The sequence below is a fragment of the Chanos chanos genome, chromosome 7 (genome assembly GCF_902362185.1).
Source record: "Chanos chanos chromosome 7, fChaCha1.1, whole genome shotgun sequence".
NCBI lineage: Eukaryota > Metazoa > Chordata > Actinopteri > Gonorynchiformes > Chanidae > Chanos > Chanos chanos.
Window position 1 is genome coordinate 17,261,104 of NC_044501.1, and position 27,752 is coordinate 17,288,855.

A 27,752-nucleotide genomic window follows, 5' to 3' on the forward strand; every position below is an offset into this window, starting at 1 on the left:
ACATGCGTGCTACTTTCGTGAGGACATTGCTCTCATGCCCTCTCTGTCTGATCATTTTCTTTTACCTCTCACACCTGTGGCCTCTTCTTTTCTCCCGTACCATGCCTTGATCTTATATTCACTTCCATATAATCTCTCCCTTTCAGTTCTCATCTCTCTTTCTCTCTTTCTCTCTCTCCATGTGTGTAATATCCCTTTTCTTCTCCCACTCTCTTTCCCTCTTTCTCTCCATGTGTGTAATATCCATTTTCTTCTCTCTCTCACTCTCTCTCTCCGTGTGTGTAATATCCCTGACCGGTCTTTGCTCATTTTCAGATGGTTTTGTTTTTCTGTTCTTGGTAGGCTTAGTGCACCTGTGGCACTCTTCAGTCCAAGGACACACACACACACACACACACACACACACACACACACACTGTGACTCACTCACTCATTCGCACACACATGCACACTATGTATAATTGTATTCATCTCCTGGCCTTGTGGAGCAGACCTGAGAGGAGCGGGTAACAGGAGGAGTGGCGTCTTGCACACGCAAACACTTGTTTCCTCCACTGTCTCACGGTCCACTCTCAGAACCTCCTCTGGCCTTTGAAGCTGTCTCATGTGGTCTCATAAAACCTGGTCTCGTATCAGGGCTGAAAACGTCAGCCGAATATCAAAGTGTTCTTTTAATTTGGGTGGGGGGTGGGGGGTGGGGGGTGGGGGGGTGCGGGACTTCCCGGCTAATTGAACTTTCTCCGGAGATGTCTGGTTTAACGTATTTTGACTCCATTCCAGGCATGAGCCTCAGAGTCAATGAACGCTGCCAAAGAGATTTCTCACACTCACAGACTTGTATATATTGACTGAATGTCTAATGCAGGATTACAATTCCACACCCCACCCAAAGAAACCTCTTTTAGTTCTCAATTACAATATTTATCATAAGTCATGTTTTTCACTTTTTTAATTTCATGGCTAATGCACTTCTAGTTAACAACACCAGGGTAAAATGCAGAGATACTTGAAATTGAATAGTTTCACAATAATTTAGGGGAAATATTAAAACACAAATACATAAATAAAACTTCTGACCAGACTATGTTTTTAGTTTTAATGTTGTGCATTAATGAGTTGACAGCGACTAAGAGAATTATTTTTTCTTCACAGCGTAAGGTGATCTGTCAAAGCATCTCAAAGTATCTTGTCTTCTTTAGAGTAGGGTAGAGAGTGATTCCTGAGGATACTGATTTAGCATTCAGATGTGTACTACAAAATTACATGCTTCACTAGTGTTAAGGACACACACATCCACACACACACACAGACACACACACACACACTTACTTCTCCTTGATTGCTTTCAGCACGACACTAATCACTGCCCTTCACTCTTAAATTATAGGGTTCGGGGCTCACTAATGCATCTAGGAACAGAGATAGAAGGAGAGAAAGAAAAAGAGAGAGAGGGGGAGGGAGTGAGTTTGTGAGGGGAAGGGGTGTGGGGATGAAACCACCCAAACGCCTCTCAGGTACACCTGTTCTTTTGAAAACAGGAAGTACATAGATGTATTGATGTTCAGGTACAGCAAACTGGAAGTCAGTGGAAATCCTCACTAGTATGTAAGTACTTAAGAGTTGTGGCACACACTCAGTTTAGATTTGTGTGTTGCAGAAGACATATGTAGCATGTCAAGTCGCACCAAAAAAATCCCTTTTAGATCATCAGTTGTGGCTATTTTTTTCTCATAGTCGCACATACATGTATGTGTGAACAGCAGAACCTGAGCATTCGTGCTCTCAGCACTCTCTCTCCCTGGAGACTCTCACAGATTCATATAGAAACATTATACAGCACCTTCATAGGTGCTTATTATCTTTATTTTTGTACATTTATGGTGATTGTAAACATACAATTTTCCTCCAACCTCCACATGCAGTGAGGCTGGCCTCAAACAACAAAAAAATAGAAGCATTTATGATTATAATTTAAGGGAAGCCAGTCTCTGCTATGTCCCTCAAAGTCGTCACAAACAAAGTTTCCCCCTGAAAGAGCGTGAAAGTGAGATTATCCTTAATTAAGGTCAGAGTGCTGATAAACACCCAGCCTTTTCCTAATTGATTTTTATGCCACACTGAGATTCTGGGACACTTAAATGAGGCGTCATATGAGAACCTGCTCTTTCACTCAGGCCATTCAGGTGAAACTAATCTCTCCCTATTCCCCTCTCTCTCTCTCTCTCTCTCTGTCTCTCTCTCTATCTGTCCTGCCAGTATCGTTTTATCCTGTGTGCTCTCTCTCTCTTTTCCCCTGTTTCTCTCTCTCTCCCTCTCCATTCTGTCTTGTCTCTGTCTCTCTTTGCTTTAATACTGGTCCCATTGTGAGATTATATTTGACTCTGTTAATGACATTTTGCCACTGGTAGCCAGTATGTTCTTTTAAAGAGCAGAACACAGACTCCCATGTTGTGTTGAACATGAGAGTCAAGTGGCAGTGTGTGTGTTGGCAATGTGGCTGGTGTTAGACAGCACACACAGAAGAAAAACAGACGGAGACCTTTTATGTCCTCAGAGATCCCCCCCCCAACACACACACACACACACACACACACACACACACACACACACACACACAGACAGCCACTCCTCTGTCTCCCCAGAGAGCAGGCTACACGCTGGATTGGCTAATGCTCAGAGGTCAGAGAGAGCTATATTAATGCTGTAGCCCTGTGACTCTCACTCTCTCACACACACAGAAGCACACACACACACTTGCATGTATTAATTAGATTATGCGATCACCAAGTGACCATTTTCTGTCATACACTGACCAACACACTACACATTAGCTCATCAGTTTTTTGAATGTTTTTATTATATGTACACGAGACTCATTAGTCCAATGCCAAACCCACTATATGTCTTTTTTTTTTTTTTTTAATGTAATGTCATTCAAAGACACACGTACACACACTTCTACGCGGTTGTATCCAGCACGTTAGCCGTGGAGCGAACGTTCCCACTACCCGAAGGCCTTGTTCAGCCTTTCTGGATGACATAACAGTACATCCATTAAAGCCAGTCTTTCTCCTCTCTCTCTCTCAGCTCTGTGAATCTGAGTGCACTTAAAGCACAGGGGAGGGAAGAGATGCCCACTAACAATAGAGCCACCAGGAGCATGTGGTCCAATAGCAGGGATCAGCGCGTGGGGGTCCCCTTAACTAGGTCACTTTTTGTGTGCAAGCAGTGTGCGTTAGTGGTAGGGAGGGGTGCGGAGCGTGGGGGTGGTGGGCGGAAGCGGGGGGGTCGTCCCATGTGGGACACTGGCCCGGGTAGGTGGGGTTAGTCAATCTGTCATTAGCATGAAGAGGGTGACAAGGCAAAAGACTGGTACTGGTCCATCCCCCACCTTTAATATGTGTGTGTGTGTGTGTGTGTGTGTGTGTTTGGGTGTTTGTCTTTGCTATTGTTTTTCTCTTTTAATGTAATTTGAGTCACATCCACTTTTCTCTAGCTTTTGGCTCCGGGCTGCTCTCTACTCCTTTTTCGTTCCTGTCGTTAGAAAAAAGCCTCAGTGAAGGAAGAGTAGGGGGAATAGAGTGAGGGAGAGGGAGGATGGACAGAGCGTGTTAGAGAGAAAGCAGGAGAAGGGACACACAAGCCTTTGCCGCGTCTATTGCTAACTGCCCCTGTCGTCCAAAGGAGACTTGAAGAACGCGACTGGACAAGGGAAACGAGGTGTCGGTCATGTCGTTTTGGAGGGGAATGGTGGGGTGGAGATGTTGTTTGTAAAGGGGTCTCCGACAGAACCCAAGCCAAACCAAACTGTGTGTTGTGACAGGGCTCCAGCCATGGACTGACAGTGAAGGGAGGAGCCAGTGAAAGGCCAAAGTTTGAGATGACCTCCGCTCGCACAGCTCAGGCCCTAAACAGGTAAGACCCTTTTGCGTTGACTATTACCTAATGAAAAAAGACAAATCTCTTTTCATTTAAGCATTCTAGAACCTTGAGTGGGACTTAATTTGTGATGAGTGAATGGTGTGTGTCTGTTTATGTGTGTGTGCTGTCATCGTGCTGTTTTTTTTATGTGTGTTTTATTTTTATTTATTTATTCATACCTATTTCACACTCATCTGGTTTTGTCTGCCTCCAATATTTCAGAACACATACTGTCTTAAACTGAGACATGAGATGTTTGGAGAATTTGTCAAAATCACACTCACACTCACACACACACACACATACATTCTGACACAAACACTTTCTCTCTCTCCACCTCTCTCCTCTCTCTCTCTCTCACACACTCTCACACACACACACACACACACACACACACAAAGCCTGGCAGCCTTCAGTGAGATGGAGAAGGGAACCGGTCTGGGATTAGACTGGCTCTTTGTCCACTGACTGGGCTGCTCATCTCAGATTAAAGCTGTCTACATCTGTGTGTGTGTGTGCGTATTTGTACATGTTTGTGTCTGGGTGTTTTTGTGTATTTTCATTTTTCTGTGTGTATCAGTGTATTCGTGTGTGTGTGTGTGTGTGTGTGTGTGTGTGTGTGTGTGTGTGTTTGTTTAACCAGTTCCATTGCTAGCTCTGTGATTAGTGTGAACATATAAAGATATTGATCCACTTAATTTATCCACACCCTATTTACACACACTAGAAGGAGGTGTATGTGTATGTGTGTCTGTATACCATTCCAGCTTAAAGCCCAGTGCTGACAGCTGTTGCTATGGGCACAGAGCCGCCTGCAGCGTGTATACCACTGACACCTGAGGGCACTGCCATCTTTATCATGAACCCTAAGGTCATGTGACTTACTGCCTCTGCCCTGAGATAGAGGGATGAAGTTTATCTTCTCTTTCGTCTCTGCCACTGTCAGTCAGTATTACTGACACACACCCACTACACACTACATCAGTGCAGAGTCTCCACATAACACGCCAGACGTTCTGCATTTATATGTCCATCACTGCTGATAAAACCAGTTTAGAGACGAGACTGAATCACATTTTGGTGGAAAGTATGGCCTTTAAGATATTTTGATCTTAAGTTATTTTGTGAAAGAGTTTGACAACATAGAGATATTGTGTTTGGGTTTCACTCTAGGAACCTTTTGTTCCCTACATGTAGCTGTCACCTCTGATATTGAGTCGTTTTAGCATACATATCCACATAGTCTGCTGCTCTAAAAGCCAATGGATTCATTTCCATCGGAGAGGACTGTTAAGAGCAGTGTATAGAGGATTTGAATTTATGCTGAAATGCTACATTGAAAGCAAATTTTCTTTATAGCTTCACACTGTGTACTTGTTCTGTAGCTATTTCTGAATCTGTTGAATTTGTAAACCCTTTGAGAATTTCTAGGATTTCCATCTCTTTCTCTCTCTCAGACACACACACACACACACATACAGAGGAGCAGAGCCCTGTGGAATGCCACTGTGTGCTGTTGTGTTACTGTGATGCTAAAAGAGAAAAGAGTGGCATGTATGAATTGACTGAGTGTTAACAAGCCCTTTTTTTCTGATGAGCTTGTTTGCGCCCGGGTTTGTCTTTATGAATGTAAATTCATGGACGCTGCTGTGTTTGGTTACGTGGAAATTGGCAGTCCTAGTTGCATGTTAGTGGAAATGTAAAATGAGAGAGAGAGAGAGAGAGAGAGAGAGAGAGAGAGAGAGAGAGAGAGAGAGAGAGAAATTGGATGAGTGTGTTGTTTGAAGGTTAATTGGCTTAAGGTGTGCTGTGAATATTTGTGATGTATACCTCTGGCCAGTGGTACCTGTTTGAATGTCTGTGTACATGATTGACCCGTGATGTTTCATATGTGATAGTAAAAGTTGTGTACGTATGTGTCACTCTCCCTGCCTGTCTGTGGAGTTCTGCATGTGTGAAGGTCATAGCACACTGGATGTTTTGTGGTGGGTGTGTGTGTGGGGGGTGTGTGTATGAGAGTGATTTGGCAGAGGTTGTTTTTTTGGGTAACCCCACTGCTCCTAATGAGAAGCAGGTTGACAGTGACAGAGGCCTCACCCTTCTCTCTCTCTCTCTCTCTCTCTCTCTCTCTCTCTCCAATGACTCTCATAAGGTCATAGTCATTGAGTCTCAGTTCTCACAGCCCACCTGCAGTCAGCAGAGCCTGTGTGCCCTGAGCTTGTATTAACCATACACAAAAAACACAACCACAGGGTCATTCCCACAAAGGTCTTGCATACAGCCAGGCCACAGTGTGTGGCCTGTGTGTGTGTGTGTGTGTGTGTGAGAATGCAAAAATCTGCATTACAATAAGTTTTCACCACTCTGATTAGAGCCTATCTTTGTTTACTATCTCAGATCAAAGGTCTTTATGTTCCCCATCAAATGTTACATTTGCATATCATGGCTCTTTATAGCTCTGATGTGTATCAGTTTTAAAATATGGACTGACTATTCTACATGAATATGTAGTAAAAGCTGTGCATATAAAGGCCATGAATTAGGAGAGCATTGTTTGAGCTAATCTTTTCTTCTGCCTATGCTGATTGACACGTGAGGTTGCAATATGGACATACATGGTGATATTTCATTGGTCACTGTGCAGGCTGAATGTTGTATAGGCTGTAGCAGAGAATTTCATACACACTGTGACCCAGCAATAGAGCCGTTGTGATGATGTATAAGTTGCCTGGTCTCCTCTTGTCTCCCTGGTACTCTGCTCCTTGTTGTTTTGTTTTTGTTTTTTAACTTTTGAGTTTGAAGGTTAATTTTTTAAATTGAGGCCAGGAGGCATCAGAGAGTGTGAGATAAACTCCCTCACACACATACACATACTCACTCACTCTCTCTCTCTCTCTCTCTCTCTCTCTCTTTCTTTCTTTTTCTTTTTCCCTGTCCCATTTTTACTGAGGTAAAAAATGCAGGTGGACACATGTGCCTCCAGCACACGCACATACAGACATACACCAGCACATAGACACAGACACGCACACACACACACAGAGAAAGGACAAGACCGCTCTCTCTCATGCATTCACCGACACACATGCACATATTCCTATGAGCACATACTCTTCCTACTTTGTACTCTTGTCCACACATTTCAGACCCATTTACTTGTTGTGTCCTGAGGGGCAGCATTAATGGACTAACAACAAACACCAAGATGGTTTGTTCAGTCTAAAAGTGAACTAGAAATGAAATGGAGGGATTTGTTTGTTTTTGTGTGTGTGTGTGTGTGTGTGTGTGTGTGTGTGTGTGTGTGTGTGTGTGTGTGTGTGTGTGTGTGCACGCTTGTGCGTGTGTGTGAGCATATGCGTGTGATGTGTTTTGAGTATTTGTGTGAGCGTGTGGGCATATTTGCCATTGGATTGCATTCATTACATACTAAATTTTGTAGGTAATGATGAAATCTTTTAATAATTTTTGTCTTCATTCATATCTATTTCTACCCGTTTGTATTTTTTTCATCTGTCTATCTATATCTATCTCTCTTTTTCTTCTTTCATACCCCTCTGTTCTCTCTAATACTTTGCTCCCCATTGAGTTGTCTTGTTGTTTTATCTCCTCCAAGTCCTTTGTTCTTTTGTTTTCTCTCTCTCCCTTTCTCCCTCTCTCCCTCTTACTCTGCCTCCGCTCTGATTTTGTTGGTGAGCTGACCCCCAAAAACACCTAAATGCATTATTTGGCAGAATAGATTTTCCTTGGCTGTGTGTGTTTATGTGTGTGTGTGTGTGTGTGTGTGTGTATGTGCGCATGTGCATGTGTGAATGTCAGCCCATTAGCTCACTGACTTCAGAGCCTTCTTCACAGTCATCCTCACATTAAACTAACTCAGTCCCCCCTTCTTCACAGTCATCTTCACATTAAACTAACTCAGTCCCACCTTCTTCACAGTCATCCTCACATTAAACTAACTCAGTCCCACCTTCTTCAGAGTCATCCTCACATTAACCTAACTCAGTCCCACCTTCTTCAGAGTCATCCTCACATTAAACTAACTCAGTCCCACCTTCTTCAGAGTCATCCTCACATTAAACTAACTCAGTCCCACCTTCTTCAGAGTCATCCTCACATTAAACTAACTCAGTCCCACCTTCTTCACAGTCATCTTCACATTAACCTAACTCAGTCCCACCTTCTTCAGAGTCATCCTCACATTAACCTAACTCAGTCCCCCCTTCTTCACAGTCATCCTCACATTAAACTAACTCAGTCCCACCTTCTTCACAGTCATCCTCACATTAACCTAACTCAGTCCCCCCTTCTTCACAGTCATCTTCACATTAAACTAACTCAGTCCCACCTTCTTCAGAGTCATCCTCACATTAAACTAACTCAGTCCCACCTTCTTCACAGTCATCCTCACATTAAACTAACTCAGTCCCACCTTCTTCACAGTCATCCTCACATTAAACTAACTCAGTCCCACCTTCTTCAGAGTCATCCTCACATTAACCTAACTCAGTCCCACCTTCTTCAGAGTCATCCTCACATTAAACTAACTCAGTCCCACCTTCTTCAGAGTCATCCTCACATTAAACTAACTCAGTCCCACCTTCTTCAGAGTCATCCTCACATTAAACTAACTCAGTCCCACCTTCTTCACAGTCATCTTCACATTAACCTAACTCAGTCCCACCTTCTTCAGAGTCATCCTCACATTAACCTAACTCAGTCCCCCCTTCTTCACAGTCATCCTCACATTAAACTAACTCAGTCCCACCTTCTTCACAGTCATCCTCACATTAACCTAACTCAGTCCCCCCTTCTTCACAGTCATCTTCACATTAAACTAACTCAGTCCCACCTTCTTCAGAGTCATCCTCACATTAAACTAACTCAGTCCCACCTTCTTCACAGTCATCCTCACATTAAACTAACTCAGTCCCACCTTCTTCAGAGTCATCCTCACACTAAACTAACTCAGTCCCACCTTCTTCAGAGTCATCCTCACATTAACCTAACTCAGTCCCACCTTCTTCACAGTCATCCTCACATTAAACTAACTCAGTCCCACCTTCTTCACAGTCATCCTCACATTAAACTAACTCAGTCCCACCTTCTTCACAGTCATCCTCACATTAAACTAACTCAGTCCCACCTTCTTCAGAGTCATCCTCACACTAAACTAACTCAGTCCCACCTTCTTCAGAGTCATCCTCACATTAAACTAACTCAGTCCCACCTTCTTCACAGTCATCCTCACATTAAACTAACTCAGTCCCACCTTCTTCACAGTCATCCTCACACTAAACTAACTCAGTCCCACCTTCTTCACAGTCATCCTCACATTAACCTAACTCAGTCCCCCCTTCTTCACAGTCATCCTCACATTAAACTAACTCAGTCCCCCCTTCTTCAGAGTCATCCTCACATTAAACTAACTCAGTCCCACCTTCTTCAGAGTCATCCTCACATTAAACTAACTCAGTCCCACCTTCTTCAGAGTCATCCTCACATTAAACTAAGTCAGTTCCACCTTCTGGAACATAGGGTTATTCTTTCATGCCAATGCTTGTATATGCAGTTTATGTGTATTTCTATGATATCTGTCTGTGTGTGTGCATGATGTGTGTGTCCGTAATGTCTGTATGTGTGTATGTGTCTGTGATATCTATATGTGTGTGTGTGTGTGTGTGTATGTATGGAACTGATCTAGGGGTACCTTTTTTAGTCCAGGAGGAAACTAGTGTGGAAAAGACAGATTTATGTGTTGAAGCCTAGCAGGCATATGAGGAAGCTAATGGAGCACAATGACACTCTCTCTCTCTCTCTCTCTCTCTCTCTCTCTCTCTCTCTCTCCCCTGCTATCTCACGCTTGACTGGTGCGTTTCAGCCATGTGAACTATGTCTACCTTGCCACCTGAGAGAGAGAAAGAGAGGAGGGAGAAAAGGGGGATAGAGGTGGGATTAGGTGTCAAGCAATGGAAGGGACACAGGAGCAGAAAGACAATGTTTGCCATATAGAATATTTATTTCATGCCTTTCTCACCCTCCATCATCTTTGTATTAGACTGCTGTTTGTTTGTCTTTCTTCTGTGCTCTCTATTAGCATGTGTGCGCGTGTGTGTGTGCGTGTTTGTGTCTGAGAATCTAACTGTATTTGGGTGTTGTTACCTCTACAGCAGTCTTACCAAGACAGTGGAGATTTGTGGAGATCGGGGACCTCTGGGCATTAAAGTTGTACCATACTGCTCTTCACTGAGTGGACGGTGAGAAGACACACACACACACACACGCACACACACACACGCACACACGCACAACAAGCACACAATACACACACACAAAACAAAACAAGACAACCCCCCCCCCCCCCCAAAAAAAAAAACTAACTACCACACCCACAACTGCATTGTATTTTATTCAACAATTTTGTTTTCACTCTACTAACAGTTACTTTCACAACAAATAACGCACACATAATTGCATTGAATTACTTCATTTATATTGTTTCAGCATGTCCACTTGAACATATGCACATCCATTAAACATTCTGTCATGTCATTCTCTATGACTGTGTCCTACCAAAGTAAAACTGGGACATGCTATTACACATGTAAACACACACACACACCCTCACCCACAAACCCTTTACCACAGACAATCTCAGGTAATCTCTAACACACACACACACACATACACACACACAGAGGAAACCCAGCGAGGGCAGAAGGTCATTGAGCCTCATTAAAGATATTAAAAAGAGGAAAACGGCAAGGTCGGGGGTTAAGCACTGTGCTGGAAAGGAGCTGAGGAGGAACAGACACTCACACACACACACACACATACACACACAAACTACGTGACAGGAAGCGGAGCCAGTCTGCAATATGACACATATCCTGTTGTGCGTCTGTCCTACGACATCCCTGGATTGTGTCTAATGGGGGACAATAGCCCTCCATTGGAATCTTCATAAACCCCGTTCCTCCTCTACAGGGGTCTGAAACCTGTTAAGTGACCCACAGACCTCTCACAGGGGTGGGGTCCCCCTTACAGAGAGTTAGCAATATGGAGAGAACACACACGCACACATAATTGTACACACGCACGCACAGAGACACTAAACCAATAATAATCACATTGGTGCTTTGAGTTCCTGTTTACTCAAACAGATTAAATTACATTAGGACACTCTGTTAAATATGCCAATAAACCAGAGGATGAGGAGAATATATAAACACAGTTACATTTTCAGGCTTTACCCCTGGACTGTTTATCCATTCAATTTCAGTTTCCAGAAAACTTTTTTTCATAGAATTTCCCACCAGAATAGAGAAATATGAGTTTTAACATCCTTCATAAAATGAATCCGTTCTCTATACTCACAGTAAAAACTCATTTTATTATAAAAACATGTTTTATTTATTTGCGCCTCATATCCAGATTCATAAACTGTATCTAATGTGTCCATGCTTTAAGGTTATTTGAAAACACTGACTATTTTTTTTTTTTTTTAGAAGACTTTATGGCATTGCCGTAGCACATTCTCTCAATAAAATAGATGAATGTTTAATGATGCTATAACTTCTCAACTATTGATCTGTTGGAGGCTTATGTGGAACTTATTTAAATGTTTAACTTTGACCCAGTACGCTATGCAGCCTGTTTGATAAGGTAACTCAAAAGTTCATGTATTAATATTTCATATTTTAAGGTACACTGGTTGATGCAACATTTTGTCAGTGGTTTCTATGCTGTTTTTGTTTACTCTGTGTGTGTTTTTAGTTACTGCATGTGTGTGTGTGTCCGTGTGTGTCTGTGTGGGGTACTGTTGTATTGTGGTATTTCAATGACTGCAAAATGTAATTGAATAATTCTCTCTGTCTTTTTGTGCCCGTGTGTGTATGTCTCTGTGTGTGTGTGTGTGTGTGTGTGTGTGTGTGTGTGTTATTAGAACCCTGGGCCTGCTTGTGTGTGGCATAGAGGAGAACAGCCGCTGTAAAAGAGAGGGCATTTTTCAGGAGGATGAGTGTATTGTGCAGATCAATGACACGCCTTTAATTGACAAGTCCTTTGCTCAGTAAGTACCAGCTCTTCTGTGTCTATCACACCATCGCTGTTGTCCAGCCGCCAGACGATAACTGCCCTTTTGTTGTCACGGTGTTCTTCTCTCCTAATCCCTCTCTCACAAATTACACTCACACCACATACTGCACGCAGATACACGCGCACTCACACACACACACACACGTATGCTCCCTCTCTCCCTCCCTCTCTCTCTCTCTCTCTCTCTCTCTCTCTCTCTCTCTATCTATTTATCTGTCTATCTATGTGTCTATCTCTACGTCTATCTCTTAATGTCCTTTTCTCATTATAATATCTTTGCCGTAACTAAAGAGCCTGCTTAATTTTACTTTTACTTTACTTAACTTCTGAATGTGGAATTGGACCATGAAGTGCTATCTGAAACCCAGACAGCTGTCAGAGAGAGGCTTTGGATGAGGTGAAGTCTGGATATTAGAGAAAAAGAGATTGACTGGGTGAGAGGTAGAAGATAGCTTAAAAAGGATCAGCTCAATCAATTATGCTTTTTTGGAGTTTTGCTCTTGCTTTGAACTTTCAGGTTTGCTCTGAATTGCTTTGTCTTTATCTGAACACCTGAAAAGTTTGGGCCCCAAGTGAAAATTTCAAGCAAAACTGAACATATATTCCATTTTCTTTGCAGAATAAAAATATAAATTGGATGCTAGCCTTTTAAACATTTTTGGCCTTTAAGACACAATATTTAAGAAAGAGCAATGCTCTGGGTGGTATCTGCTTATCAGCAGTTCTGATTAAGTTTTTGGGATGGCGTGTTTTAAAGTGTAAGTTGAAATAGATTTTTGACCTGCACTGTGCCTCTTCCTTCATGCAGGGCGCAGGAGGTTTTCCGTCAGGCCATGGCCTCCTCCTCCCTGGTGCGACTTGAGGTTTTACCCACGTCCAACAAGCAGCGTTATGAGAAAAGCCTGATTGGGCAGCTCTTCATTCAGCCCGATGGTCCGGAGAGCACCCCGAAAGTCAAGAGTCCCTTTCTGCTCCGTGCGGCAACCAACTCCCCCACTGACACCAGACGCTCTGAAACCCCGCCCTCCCGCTCTCCTGAACCACTGCCTGTTCAGGCCCCGCCCACTCAGAGGGAGGAGCCTGTCACCAGACCCGCCCCCGTGGAGCCGGAACGTCACACTGAGACCACGCCCCCTCTTCCTGTCAGTTCCTCACCCACTCCAAAGGGTCGCAGCGAGAGTCCTCAGCCGAAAAAGAACCCCGCCCTCACCATGTTAATGAACGCTGCCAATAGGAAAGGCAGCAAAAAACTAAAGATCGACCTTAAGAAAGGTAACGAGTGGTAATCCAATCACGTCCAACAAACCTGCACCAGCTAGAGCAGTTATAGATCTCTTCATCATAGCAACAAATAGATTAAGTATTGATAACTTCTCTGATATTAAATCTTGATGTTGCTTCATGTGCAATCAGTCATTTGGTGTTTGGATTACGCATGACTTCAGTGACGGGGCCAGTAAAAACGACACTTTTGCACTTTGAGCAATTCATTGCTTCCTTCAGAGTTTATTCAGTGTCTATTGATCTGGCCATTAGTGTGAATTCATTAGACAGAAAGGAAACAAACAGTTAGATGGAGAGAAACAGAGTTCTGAAGCTGTCTTTAGCAAATATTGATCACAACAGGAGGAGTCCTGTGCTGACAGGAGGAGGCAACCATGTTTCCTGGATCTCACTCACTTTTCTTTCTTCCCCCCTCTCGTCTGCTCGTCTGCTCTCATCTACAGCCCATCTCTCTCTCTCTCTCTCTCTCTCTCTCTCTCTCTCTTTTGATTGATGGGCTCTCTTGGTTTAAAACATTAATAGAAGTCAGTCAGGTGCTCCACCAGGAGATGAGATTTCATCATTTGCCATCTTTAGTATGCTGGATTGGCTTCTATCCTGCGTGACATCTTTCAGTTTGTGTGTGTGTGTGTGTGTGTGTGTGGTGAGTGTGTGTGTGTGGTGAGTGTGTGTATAGAAATTATCTCTGGATTCAGTAATCACCTGTGTCCCACCAGACTTCAGAGCTGGGAGAGAGGTTTTTTTTGGGGGGGGGGGTGGGGACGGGGTGCTTAAGAATAATTCCTTAAAGCTTTCTCTCCCTATATACCCCCCCCCATACACACACACAGACTCACACACAGACACTTTCTCCAAGTTTCTCCCTCTCTCCCACCATCTCTCCACCTTTTCCACTGTCATTAAACCCCTCCTACAACTACCACTCTACACTCCATAGCCCCTAACACCGACCCCCCCCCCCCCACCCCTTTCCATTGCTCCCCCTCTCCTTCCATTGCTCCCCCTCTCACATAGATGTGCTCACACGTGAAATTAAAGGCAGGAGGCTCTAATCCACATAAGAAAGCATTTATCAGGAGCACTGGAGGAGATGAAGACCTTCACTGAAGAGCTGAGAGCTTCTAAACAGCAAATATCCCAAATTAGGATAAAAAGAACACGTCAGATCAGCTATTGTTGTGGAAATTGTGGGTTTTTATGTCACCTCCTCTCTCTAAATGATGTTGCTGTGCTGTTTACACCTTGCATTAAGCTCCCATTTTGGTGATCTGATCACAAGTGGACAGCTCTAAGTACGTCCGTTTACACCTGGCTTTAGAATCCTTGTCTCGAATGACCACTTGAGATCGGATCTCGATGCGACCTCAATGCGCATTGGATGCGTTTACACCTGTACTTTTGAGCTGTCCACTTGTGATCGGATGACCAAAATCGGATCTTAATGCAAGGTGTAAACAGGGCCAGATTCTCCAGCAGGTGATTGTTACTGTACTCAAAGAGTTTAGCCAAGAAACATGAATAAATATTGAGTTCACACTGAATAGCCTCATGCAATGTGAATATTACGCTCTAGCTCAGTTGAATTTCAGCTTAGCATTACACTAAGTCATGTGGTGCTCCGTGATCGATTTTTCTTTGCATTCTTTCGCTCCTCAGGAACCGAGGGACTGGGCTTCACCGTGGTGACCAGAGATTCGTCGGTACATGGTCCAGGGCCCATCCTGGTCAAAAGCATTCTACCCAGAGGAGCTGCCATCAAAGACGGCCGACTACAGTCAGGAGACCGCATCCTGGAGGTGGGCTCGTCATCCTGGTCTTTATAACTCAGGCTCTAAACTCCTGACCGGGCCAGAAAAACAGGATAAGAATCTATGAATGTGATAGTGCTAAAAGTGAAAGTGTTTAAGGAAGAAGGGACAGTATTTGTAGGAAAAGTAATCTTTTTTTTGGGGGGGTGAAAGTGCTTGAGAAATAAATGAAAATAAATGAAGACTTGGATTAAGTCGAAGTGTCTGAGGAATAAGTGAAAGAACAGAATAAGTGAAAGCGTTTTGGGATAAAGCTGAAAACGTTTTTGAGAAACATGAAAGCATTTTTGAGAAAAGTGATACCATTTTGGAGAAAACGTGAAAGTATCTGAAGTAAACCTGGAATGATTAAAGCATCTTTAATATTAACATTTAATTTCCTTAATACATTGTCTTGTGATGTACTAATTGAAATAGTTTTTTTGTTCTTTCCACAGGTGAACGGAGTGGACATCTCAGGACGCACACAGGAGGAATTGGTGGCCATGTTGCGAAGCACGAAGCTGGGAGAGACGGTCTCTGTGGTTGTGGCCAGACAGGAAGAGATGTTTCTGCCACGAGAGCTGGTAACATTCCCATGTCTCTTTATTCTCCCTCTCTGTTATAACCTTACGTTCCAGAACCTCGCCTTAAAGACAGGAGGTGTCTCCTTGTTCCCTCTTCTTCACTTCCTTTTTTGCCTCTTTTCCTGTCACTCAAGGATGTGTCACTGTACTGTCTCTCCTCCCAGATGGATATGCACAAACACACATACTCACACACTCACACACACACACATGCGTACGCTTCCTGCTCCTGTTGAGATCTGTTGATTCAGCTCTGGGCAGGAAGTAGTGCGTGTTGCCCAGTAGGTTGACAGGAAGTAGCAGGGGGCATGTAAGTCCCTCTAACAGTCCCAGCTGTGCATGTGGGAGGGGGTGACGGGGATGGGGGCATGAGCATGGAAAGGTTCATGTTGGTCTTTGACCTCCTTTCAAAGCACCACCATATTTTTTTTCTCCCTGTCTTTTTTTTTTCTCTCTCTTTTGCTTAACACTTCCTTTTAAAGCATCTTCCCCCCCTGTTCCCTTTGAGTGTCTCAACAATATGTCCCTTTGCTGTGCTGATGCCCCTATTTCTCTCAACTGAGGAAGTGAGTCTCTTGGCCTCCTATTGTCTGAAGGCTTCTCTTTAGTTTATCTAGACTGCTTTCTCAGCTCATTAAAGACCTTTGGCTGTCCAAACACATCACCTATGCATGTACCCCCTCACTGACACACACATCCCTCCGACACAGAGCAGACAAGAATCTGGCACACAACACCTAACCTTTTCTGCAGACCTCCACTACTTATCTGCATTGCTTCCTCAATAAAGCGTTTGATCTGTCATATAGAGTTACCGTCTGTATTATTGAGACAGTCATAGATCCAGACCACACGCATGCACTGTACATGCAACAACCTATACGGAGAGCCAGACCAAAACATAAATTACAAATGGACTGTGTCTCTGTGATGATGTTTTCCCTTCCTTACTTTGAGGTATTGGGACAAGATGTTCTCGTGAGTTCTACAACAATCTCCAACAAAAATAACTTGTACATTTTCATTTTTTCCATCAAATTATGGACATTTAAAACCTATTGATCACTTTCAAGTTTTATACCCCATTTCAAAACGGTCAGTCCTGCAGGAACATATAAACCATACGTCATAGATAACTCAAATCTGATAAACAAAAACTGTTCACTCTCTTGATAGCATCGGTAGAACATTGAGGCGATATCTTCAAACTCACTATGTTTTTTGGTTTTTTTTTTGACAATTTAGCTGTCCACCCAGGTTGCATCACTATTCCAAATCTATTTCTGAGCCCCCTTAACCAAGCCTATGAGCCAGGAGTCTGAGAGCTTTGCACTCTTTGTTTCAGATCTATTTGGAAGGACCAGCTGCGGGCTGAAAAGACGCTGGCACAAACAGAAAAGAATACAGCACAGCTTATTAACGCACAGCCCCAGTACGGAGCAGATAAGGTCTCCGAAAAAAAACCTGTTTCGGCATATGTGTTCACAGAGGAGAACATTTAGGGTTTTTTTTTTTATTATCTTCTACTCTCTTCACCATTCAGAGGCAACTGGGTTAGCGCCACGTCAGCGTTCATCAGTGTTCAATGACAGCGGAAATGCACAGAAGGAGCTGTGTTTGTGAGAAACGACTTCTCCAGACTGGAGAGAAAGATAGAGAAGAGGGTGATATAAAAAGACATAATGATAGTGGTGATGTATTTCTTCTTCATCCCACCATCTGCTCCTCTGTGTGTGTGTGTATGTGTGTGAGAGAGAGAGAGAAAGAGAGAGAGAGAGAGACAGGGAGAGGAGAGCGAGCACACGCTTATGCTGGCGAGTAAACAAGACATTTTAAAAAGCATTGATTCATCACAGATCCTACCAAAAAGCACTCATCACCAGTTTTTTTCCTTTTTCTTTTTCTTTTTTTTTTTTTTGATCTCGTCAACGTCTCTCTTCCAAAAAGCATCATTTATCTGTCTCACGTCGCTCCTTATCAGCATCGCAGGAAAAAAAAACTACCCATGTCAGTCAATAAAACAACTTCACTTTTTACTGTCGGTCAAGAACAATACCGCTTTTACCCCTGTCTAAAAACAGACAGATGTTTGTCTGGGGAAAGGTTGAGCAACACCCATCCAGGATGTTTGTGACCGCTCTGGGGAATGGGCTCGATGGGTAAACGTCGTGTCTAACCCACTCCGGTCCTCTATGTGCTGCTGACAGAGTTAGTGCCTTGTTATTCAGACCTGCACCGGTCTAAAACGGGTCAGTCCGTTGATGTGCCAGTAGATGGATGTCCGGTCATGGATGCAGGGACAACGTCCTTTCGTGCTTTGAGCAGTTTGATGGGTTTCGTCTTGTCTGTGTAAGCCCAGAGCTCTAAACACGTAAAGCAAGATTTGGTTTTTAAGTCAGACATATCTCAAAGTAGAACAAAGGCAGCATTTTATTCTAGCTTTGAACAATGAGCTTGAGCCAAATTCATATCTGTGATTGATTCTCAGCTTAATTTTCTATCACTTTTGAAGCAGTGAAGTGGCTGTCTCTGTTGATATGCCTTACTTTTCCATCCCAAGTAACTTGACGTCGTACTGAAAAGTCTGAGATAGAATTAAAGTTATTCCGTTGTAGGTTATCTTTTTTTTTTTTCCTCTCTCCCATGACGGTGATTTTCAGCTGAAGTATAAGAGCCAAATCCCAGGCTGCGGTTGAGGGGGGAAAAAATCCTCTCTTTTTAAAATCTGTCACAAACTGCACATCCTCTCTATCAAATCCTACCTCCTTCACAATAACCATAGCAGATCTGTCCTTTTACTGAATGCTCCTCTACCACTGCTTTCTCCCCATAACCTAACCCGTACCTATACACTTAAGGCATGTCAGGAGGTGTTCTAAGTTTCGGTCAAGTTTGAAGTGCATTCAACCTTAGGAGTGCTTATAAATCGTTTTTATTCCAGAGTTGAAAAGTGAAGCAAAAATGTGTCATTTTTAGAAATATTGAGCACTTAGCCAGTAGACGTTGGTCTCTCTCTCTCTCTGTCTCTCTCTCTGTCTCTGTCTCTTTCTCAACTTGATGTTAATGCTAAGGTTTAAATGCAACCCCCTGTCAGATAGAGCCACTGTCAGTTCCTATTGAAGTCCATCAAGTACAGCCAAATCCCTGTCATCACTCCACACACATTTCCAACAAAAAAAAAAAAAAAAAACACCAACCGAAGCTAATTAAATCCCATTAATGTATCTCCTACACCGTTTTAGTGCAGGTTGTTTTCAAAAAAGCCCTTTTTAGTTCACTGAAATCCCTGGTGCTTAAAGTGGAGGCTTAACTCCCGGACAGGGGGTCAGACCGCACCTGGAGGGCTGAGGGGCACACCCTGTGAGAGCAGAGAAACTCACAATGCGAGAGGTCAGACTAGAGGAAACCACACTGTCCTTGACATCATGTCTGTCAAGCCCACCCGTTCCCCTGTTTCTCCCGCTCACACAGGATACGGCCACTTCACTGGAGTCAGTGTGACTGCCGCTAATTTGTCAGCCTTTTTTATTTATTTCTTTTTTTTCTTTCCTTTTTTTCTTTCTTTCTTTGAAAATCCTCTGAGTGAAAACATGGCATCTCCCCATCTTTGCTGTCATGGTAACCATTCCACTCCGCCGTCTCCAAGGAGATGGACGACTGCCTACCGTCCCTTTTTGATGCTAAATCACATGAGGAAGAGAGGAGTAAGTTGAAGAGAAGATGAGGGTTGTAGTTTAATTAATGTTTTGAGGGTTTATTTTTTACATACTTTATGTGGACTGAAATATGGACTGACCCATGTTCTATTTTACTCTGCAAGGCTGCTCTGCTGTTTTCCCACCACTTGGTGCTTCCCTACACAAACTGCTTAGTCACAGCAAATGTCTAGTTTCCTACAGTGACATTTGAGGAGGAAAACAAGAGCTACAGGGAACCAAACAGTTTCTTCATTTTGTTTAGGCCTGAGGCTGTCGGAAAAGGCTCATCTGTGAGCTATTCTGGTTCATGATGGATCGTGTGTGTGTGTGTGTGCGTGCATGTGCATGTGTGCCCGTGTGTGTCTGTATGGGCATGTCGGAGTGTGTGTGCGTGCACATGTGTATGCACGCGCATGTACGTGTTTTTCACAGCTTTTCCACACATTCTTGTTAAAACAATTGAACACATTATGTGCGTGCATGAGTGTGTGTAAGAAAGAGCCCTGATATGCTCTGGTGAGGTCCTTTTGGGAGGGTCAAGTGTTGATGGGACCACCAGTGTAGTTAACTGTGTGTATGTGAGTGTTAGAGAGACAGAGCACACACTCTTGTCTTTCTTGACTTGTCAGAGGAGACATTTAGTGCTATGAAAGAGTCCTCTGTGGGAACAGGGTTTGACCTCTCTGACCATCAGTTCCTCTGTGAGATGGAATTAGAGGCCTAATCACTCATGTTGTCTGCCTAAGGCAACATTCACCACACACACGTACACACTGCAATTCTGTCCATTCACATCCTCTAGGGAAAAACATCAAGCTAGTGCAATTACAAATATGTCTTTCTTTCTCTCTGTCTCTCCCTCTCTCTCTCTCCCTCTCTGTCTCTCTCTTTCTCTTTCCATACTTCTGATCATTTCATTCGTCACTCTGTTTTTCCTCTGTCATGCAAGCTCAAATGAGGGATGGGTTACAATCTGGGACAATAAACCGCTGCGTTTGTGAGAGAGGCTTAAGATCATGTTTGTGGGTAGAAACACTAGATATTTGTAAACTCCATGCCATCCCTACATCACTGCAAAACACAACCTCTGCATTGCTCAACTCTTAAATCTTTTCCCGAAAAGTCAAGTTCCGGTGCCATCCCAGCATTGTTTGGTGTCTGGTACATCCCATCCGTCTGACAGTCGACTGTGTCAAAATGTTATCCACTTTCCTCCACGGCATGACACATGTCAAGATAAGAGTTTGCCATAGAATATATGATAACACTTTAGAAGGCTTATGGACCCCTCTCTGACCCACCGCCACACGCACACACCCACTTGTCTCCCGTTCAGAGAGAAAAATTCGCATGTTCTTATCGTCAATAGACAAATGACTTCAGAAATGCTGGGTGAATAGTCTGTCTTTTTAATGAAAATAGGTGGGACTTAGAGGCAGATGAAATGAAATCACTTTCAGTTGGTTCAGTAAATTGACAGAAAATCGCACTACGCTCGCTGATTTTTGAAATTGCTCAAAATGTCCTTGCTGTAGTTATGATACATTCTCTGTGCATGTTTTCTTCCCCTGCAGTGCTTGTTTTTGTTCACGTTTATTTATTTGTTCATTTTTTTATTTGTTTATTATTTTTTTCTTTTCGTATCGAGCGTCATTTGAACTAAAAAAAGGGGGGTAAAAATGAAAGCGTGGCGCGTTAGGGGTGTGCGTGTGTGTCCGGGGTCGGGTTATTAGTTTTAAACGATTCCTTCACCGCTCTCCTCCCTGTCTCTCTCTCTTTCTTTTCTCCTAAATGAGGATGTGGAAAAGGTTCTTTTGTTTCCCTTTGAAATGTCAGTGCTTTAATGCCCACTGTCCTTGCCTTTCATGTTCAAATGGAGTGACCTCTGTTCTCCCTCTCCTTCATTTTCCTGCCTTCCCGGCTTCCTCACAACATTTTCTTTGCCCCATCCACCCTTTTTTTTTTTCCTTCTCCCCTTTCAGTATGCTCTACCTATCCATCCATCTGTCCATCCATCCATTACTTTTCATTTTTTTTTATTTTTTATAGGTTTTCACTTAAAAATTCTCTGGTAAACCCATACGCACACTATCTCCGTTCTTGACTGTTTTTTTTTTTTTTTTATTTCATTGAGTTTTTTTTAATGTGTCTCACCTTTTCTCCCTGTGTATCTATGTCACATGCAGCCCTTCCTTCAGTCTTTCTCTCCACTCTGTTTCTTTCTGTCGCTCTGGAATACTACTCCGGTACTCCCTTCTTGCAGGCATCTAAAAGCCCTAAACAGTATGAAATGCGAGCAGATAATAAAGGGGTGGGGGTCATTTAAAAAAATGAATGAAAGTGTTATTCCATCAAACCTCTGTGTCCTGTGTTATAGAAAGGAGAACCCTCTGGCCCACCTGTGTCAGAGGACGGCCGGGAGCAGCTGATGTTTGAGGTCCCACTGAACGACACTGGTTCTGCTGGTCTGGGTGTCAGCCTGAAGGGTAATAAATCCCGCGAGACTGGAGAGGACCTGGGCATCTTCATCAAGTCCATCATCCACGGAGGGGCCGCCTACAAGGTGCAACCCAAAAACCAATAGCTAAACGCACCTCCGAATTTAACGAAAACGAAAAAAGTTCCAGACCAGAGAAGTAGAACAAGATTACTCACTTTTTATGCTCACCTGTTTACTGCTCACTTTTTCAAAACACACTGAAAAGTAAAAAAGGTCACAGTCACCCAAGGCAATTGATAAAGATTGGAGCTGGGACTTCTAGCCAAACTAAGCAGCACAGTCATAATTTATATCTGTCCCGACCAGTGGCTCTGACACCAGGGTGAATACATTCCTGTGTAGGTACGTGTTTATGTATAGGTAAGATAGCAGCAGCCTTTCCAGCAAGGAATACTTTTTTATATGAACTCTCCTCCTCTCATCTCCTCTCTCGTCCTCTCCCTCTCTGTCTTTGGTTCAGTTTACCATTTAAGTAGGGGAGCAGGTGTAGTGGTTTTGGGCAGATAAGGGCTGGACCACTTGCCCCTATCAGCACTCTAATCAAGCATGGGCTCACAGATGGAGCTGCGTCAGGGGCCCCTATCTACACTCCAGTCTAGAGTTAGCACAGAGAGCCAGCTCCATCCCAGGGCCCTGTCAGGGCTCCACTCAGAGAATGGCCAGTAGAAGAAAGAGAATAAGAAAGAAAGAGGGGGAAAAAAAAAACCCTCAACCCTTTCAAAGGCCAAGCTCTTCATCCAACTTCCCTCTCTCACCCTTATCACCCTCTCTCGCATTCAGCGCCGTTCTTAAGAGATAGAGAGGGACGGAGATAAAATGATTGACTCTCGGTCATGATGTAGGAGAGAATGCAGCCACTGAGAGAAAGATGGTAGCGTGGATCTCTTTGCTCTGTGTGTGCGTGTGTGTGTGTGTGTGTGTGTGTGTGTGTGTGTGTGAGAGAGAGAGAGAGAGAGAGAGTCTGCGTGAAAGAGAGGAAAAGTCAGAGAGGAAGAGAAATATCTTTAAGCCTTGCTGTGTACTTCCTGTATGACTGTATGTGTTGTTATTTCTGTCTCTCTACAGTGTAAGATGAGGGTGTTTCATTGTCCTTATTTTCCCTCCATTTAATTAACATGTCACAAACCCCAGCACATACACTCTGAAACATTAGTGTTAATTAAACCACACTCATTAATTCAAGGTGTCTATGGAATAGACTCTCCAGAGACTAGCAGATTTCCTGGTTAGACAGAAAAATTAACCTACATGGAGTTTATGTGCATGTGTGTGCACGTGTGTGTGCGTATGTATGTGCGTGTCTCTTCGTGTGTGTGTGTGTGTGTGTGTGTGTGTGTGTGTGCAGTCAGTATTGAAGACCACTCTACAGGTCACTTTCAGGGGTATCTGGTTATTGACCCAGAACAAAGGGCAGTGCTGTCCACAGAGTGTCAGACAATGGGCTGTCTTTAGCGGCTCCACTCACTGTGGGCTGGGAATCTCTTTTACACACACATCTCTGTTACTCACTGGACCTCCACCAGTGCATGCTTATGATACATATCTGAGTCGTTTCCAAAACAGTAAATATTGTTTGTGTAACCGAGTGTTTCCCATGCAGGTATACGTGACATACTGTGTTCTTTCTTACGATTTAATCCCTCCCAGATGTTACTTATTTCCTTATCCAAACAAAACGTCTACCTTCAAAAAGAGAGATTGGTCATTGAAATGTGGCCCCGGAGAGGATATTTTAAATTAAAAACACATTTCCCAATCTGTTTAACATGAAAACATGGAGGTTTGTTTTCCAAAACATCCCATATATTGTAAACGCGATCCTAATCCAACACAGGAGTAGAGGAGATAAATGGAGCTGTGTGGAACTGGTTATTTTGTTGTGACTAACTTGGACACACACATGATCATGTAAATTGAATGTGAGTTACTTAGTTGCTCAGATTTTTTGGGAGAGAGTTTTTTTTTGGTTGTTTTTAGTTTTGTTTATGATTACATTTTCTTTTGCTGTGCCTGAATATAAAGAAGTTACATTAAAAAAAGAAATAGTAAAAGAGTCATACAGGATGCAACCGTAGTGCTTCTTGTCGACTAGGTTTCAAGACTAAATAAATCTGTGTATAATATGACTTTGGAACTCTTTCTCTCTCGATTTGTGTGTGTGTGTGTGTGTGTGTATATATATTTATATATATTTATATATTTTTATATATATATATATATATATATATATATATATATATATATATATATATATATATATATATATATATATATATATATTTATTTAAAGCAATTGCACAATCTAAGTAGTTACTTTTAAATAGTTAACGTGTATTTACTGTGTAATTTCTTCTTATTAATATAGTTTAAATGCTAATTTTTAATGCTACCTTTTTAACTGGGGGATCAGCCTTCTCAAAGCCTTTACCTTGTTAGTACAGGAACTGTTGACTTGAAGCCCATTCAGTGATGAGTTTCTAAACTCCCTCTTTTTACCCCCTAGGATGGACGTCTCCACGTCAACGACCAACTAGTAGCCGTCAACAGCGAGTCGCTGGTGGGTCGCTCTAACCACGACGCCATGGAAACCCTGCGACGTTCCATGTCCATGGAAGGCAACCTGAGGGGCACCATCCAGCTGGTGGTTCTTCGGGCTGTGGATCGGCCTTCCGCCCAGGTAGGCATGGCCAGTGTGGCCCAAACTCAGCCCCGACTCTATGAAGCCCCTGCCTTCCGTCGCCAGGCCTCAGAGCCCGGACCCTGGGTCCGCCATCGCTACCACCGCTACGGTCACTTCCGCTACTCTGGTGGTCTTTGAATGTCTTCAGACCATAGGCAAAATGATAGAAAAGCCGATTGCATTTATAACTTGCATATCATACATGGTTTCAAAGACATGTCTGAGCTGGACACATGTAATGACTATTTGACACCACTGAATATATGGTCAGGGCTTTAAACTGTGAGATAGGCTACTCAGGTTATATAACGTTGTGTATTTAAATATGAGATATCCCAGAGGGAGCTGATTCAAGTTACTTACTTCACTGTGAAAAACTATGTGACAGATCCATTCGGACCACATTCAGAATTGTCCAAGAGATGTGTAAGCAGTACGCAAACATACACACAAACCCTAAGAATCATCCTTAAAATGTGACAGTAACATCTATGACCTTTGAGATGGACCCAGCTAAACAAATTTGTTTTAGATGCCTGTCATTTTTACATTTGTTCTCCAGTAAATGGAGGGTAGACATGGTAGAGACATGGGCTCCTGTCACTTTTGTCCATTCATCTATTAGGATTTGACATCCATAACATACCACTGCCAGCCAGTGAGTGAATGCCAACATAGCAGTTATTTACATAAAGGAGGATCCAAATGTCAAACGGTGATTCCGTTTATCTGCTCTTGTTTTGAGGGCTTGCCCCTTTAGTTTTTTTTCTGCAGGAGCCTTGAATGTTTCAAATGTCACAGACCAAATGCCAATTTTCCAAACGGTCAGGACACTCCTAGGTAGGGGATCACAGGGTCCTGTCCCAGAAATGATTTTGTTTACTGTCGACTAATTCCTGCAAATTTAAAAAGGATTGATAGCTCTTCTGAAAGAATCCCGAGGATCTTGTTCAGGGCTTCAAGCACTAAACTATTGGTTCGGTTTTCTCATGTTGGCTGGCAAGCAGCACTGGTTTTAGTTATTAGGTGAATAGCTTGTCTACAGTCTCTTCTGATATAACTAGATATCGCCTTAATATTGTGACTACATATTATAGAACACGTCAGGGAAAAGAAATGCAATTATTGCTTTCACGGTGTTCAGAAAATTTTGCTAAACTGAGACATGCTGAAATGTTGAGTGAAATAAATACAGAAGAAATTGGTCTGAAACTCAGAAAGTGATCACATTGCTAAATAATAACCTGGAGGAAATGATTGGCTGTGTACAAACAGGTAGCCTCAGTACAGTGTCAGGCATGGGAAAAGCCCACTATAGCTTTCATATCAGGTAGAGCAGTGATTCTCAACCCCAGTCCTGAGGGCCCCCCTGTCCTGCACGTCTTTGTCTGAGCTCAGTACTGACATGCCTGATTCCACTGATCAATTAATCATCAAGCCCTTGATTAGCTCCATTAACTATGATAATGAAGAGTTAAAACAAAGACATGCAGGACAGGGGGCCCTCAGGATTGGAGTTGAGAACCACTTAGGTAGAGGACTACTACGATTGTGTTAGCCACATCAATGAATTTCTGCTCCGCTGACAATAATATAACGTTTCAACCATTCTAAGCAGTGGCCACGGACTCCACATGCCCTTAGAAACTGATGTAGCTCAGCTAACGTAGCCATTTAATATAACTGGACAGTTCCAGGGACCAATAGCATTTCAGAAATGTGGTATTAGTCATGATTACATAGGAAGCTATTACCTCACTCATCTGTGCACTTATATATGTCATCTTATCTTTCCTCTAATGCTTCCCTCTGTTGTACTAATTTTGTAGCTGTTGATACGTGTATTTATTTATCAGTGTATTTATTCTTTAATTCATCTTTTTATATGTATGTTTATTTTTATCCACCTTTCCTCTGCTGAATCTGTTTAAACCTTCATTTCTGCACCTGTCTGCCTGATCCTTTGTCAAATAAACACTTGAAGGACTGCATGGCCTCTCCTTACTTAAACCTCTCAGGGTTGTCTTTCGTTTTTTCCTGGGTCTTTTCTCTGCTTCTCTTCATGTCTTGTCATTTAAATGAATGCACTGATAAAGTAGAGTATTCAGACAGACCTAAAGCTGACATGAGTTCACAATTCAGTTTACAGGTGAATCAAATGAAAACTTCCAACAGAATTCACAGTTTATCACAATTGTCTTGACAGAGTATGTTAAAAAGACCCTTAAGTGTAATTGTAGTCATCTCTTGAAAGTTTTGAAAAGCATTGTTTTTGCATTTCTTGCTTGAATCACCCTTGTGCTTGCAAATCAAGGTCAGAATACAGCCAAGGTTAATTACTCTTTGTTGGGGTTTTAGTTTAAATCAACAAACTGTTTGATTCATAAATAATTTTCTTGGCAACTGCATTATTCAAAAATATGTAAGCTATTAGTCAATAGAATATTGACAGATTGATTCACATAACATAATATTGAAAAAGGTCAATTGTTCTCTCTCTCTCTAACAGAGTGAGGTTATTTTGAACATGACCATTATTATTTTAATTTCACTGTTATTATTCTTTGGCCTAAATCTCTTGGCCTTTGCAAGCACTGTTTTGAATTGATCAGTGTAAATCGATAGACAAATGAATACAAAAGAAAACATGCTCAGAGGGAGGGCAGCTAAGGAGAGTGTTACAGTGTGGGACATTCACGTATTGGTTGAGTAAGCATAAGACACAGGCAATATGAAGATTGATTGTAAACGTGATGAGAGACGGTGGGCACACTTCTCAGCTTCTCTCGGATCTCGGGTACACTTAGCTTGCTCAGGGTGCCTCTGCTTGAAATGTTTTGCGGCTCAGTAAGCACCAAGCACCCCTGGATTGATTGGAGTGGCAGGGATAACTGTACAGCTGCTGCAGCTTTCACAGATTTGCCAGGATAAACCTTTGGACATGGAATTTTCCGCTAGTGAGCAGTTCTTGGACTTTTTTTTTTCTTCTTTTTTTTTTTTTTTTTTTTTTTTTTTTTTTGCTCTGTGGTATCGCAGCTGAAGTGGGGAGGCTGAAGCGCAAATCCGTCTCCAGAGACAAAAAAAAAAAAAAAAGCACCCTGTAGTGTGTGACACCATCTTACCTTATGCTCCTATCTTACGAGATGTCTCTACGTTTCAGGAAATTCGCCATGTTCACTGGGCCCCCCCTATTGTTAGCCG

At 42.8% G+C, this 27,752-nt stretch overlaps 1 protein-coding gene across 1 annotated transcript in view; it reads left to right on the forward strand.

The window, feature by feature from the left end:
- The window catches only part of pard3ba (par-3 family cell polarity regulator beta a), a 120,165-nt gene that overhangs the window by 35,356 nt on the left and 57,057 nt on the right, over positions 1–27,752 (forward strand). Inside the window, exons 5-13 of the mRNA XM_030779013.1 lie at positions 3,824–3,915; positions 10,089–10,175; positions 11,864–11,989; positions 12,824–13,064; positions 13,095–13,287; positions 14,956–15,095; positions 15,545–15,673; positions 21,749–21,934; positions 24,375–24,548. Coding sequence (XP_030634873.1) covers positions 3,824–3,915; positions 10,089–10,175; positions 11,864–11,989; positions 12,824–13,064; positions 13,095–13,287; positions 14,956–15,095; positions 15,545–15,673; positions 21,749–21,934; positions 24,375–24,548 — 1,368 coding nt within the window. The remainder of the gene's footprint in view (positions 1–3,823; positions 3,916–10,088; positions 10,176–11,863; positions 11,990–12,823; positions 13,065–13,094; positions 13,288–14,955; positions 15,096–15,544; positions 15,674–21,748; positions 21,935–24,374; positions 24,549–27,752) is intronic.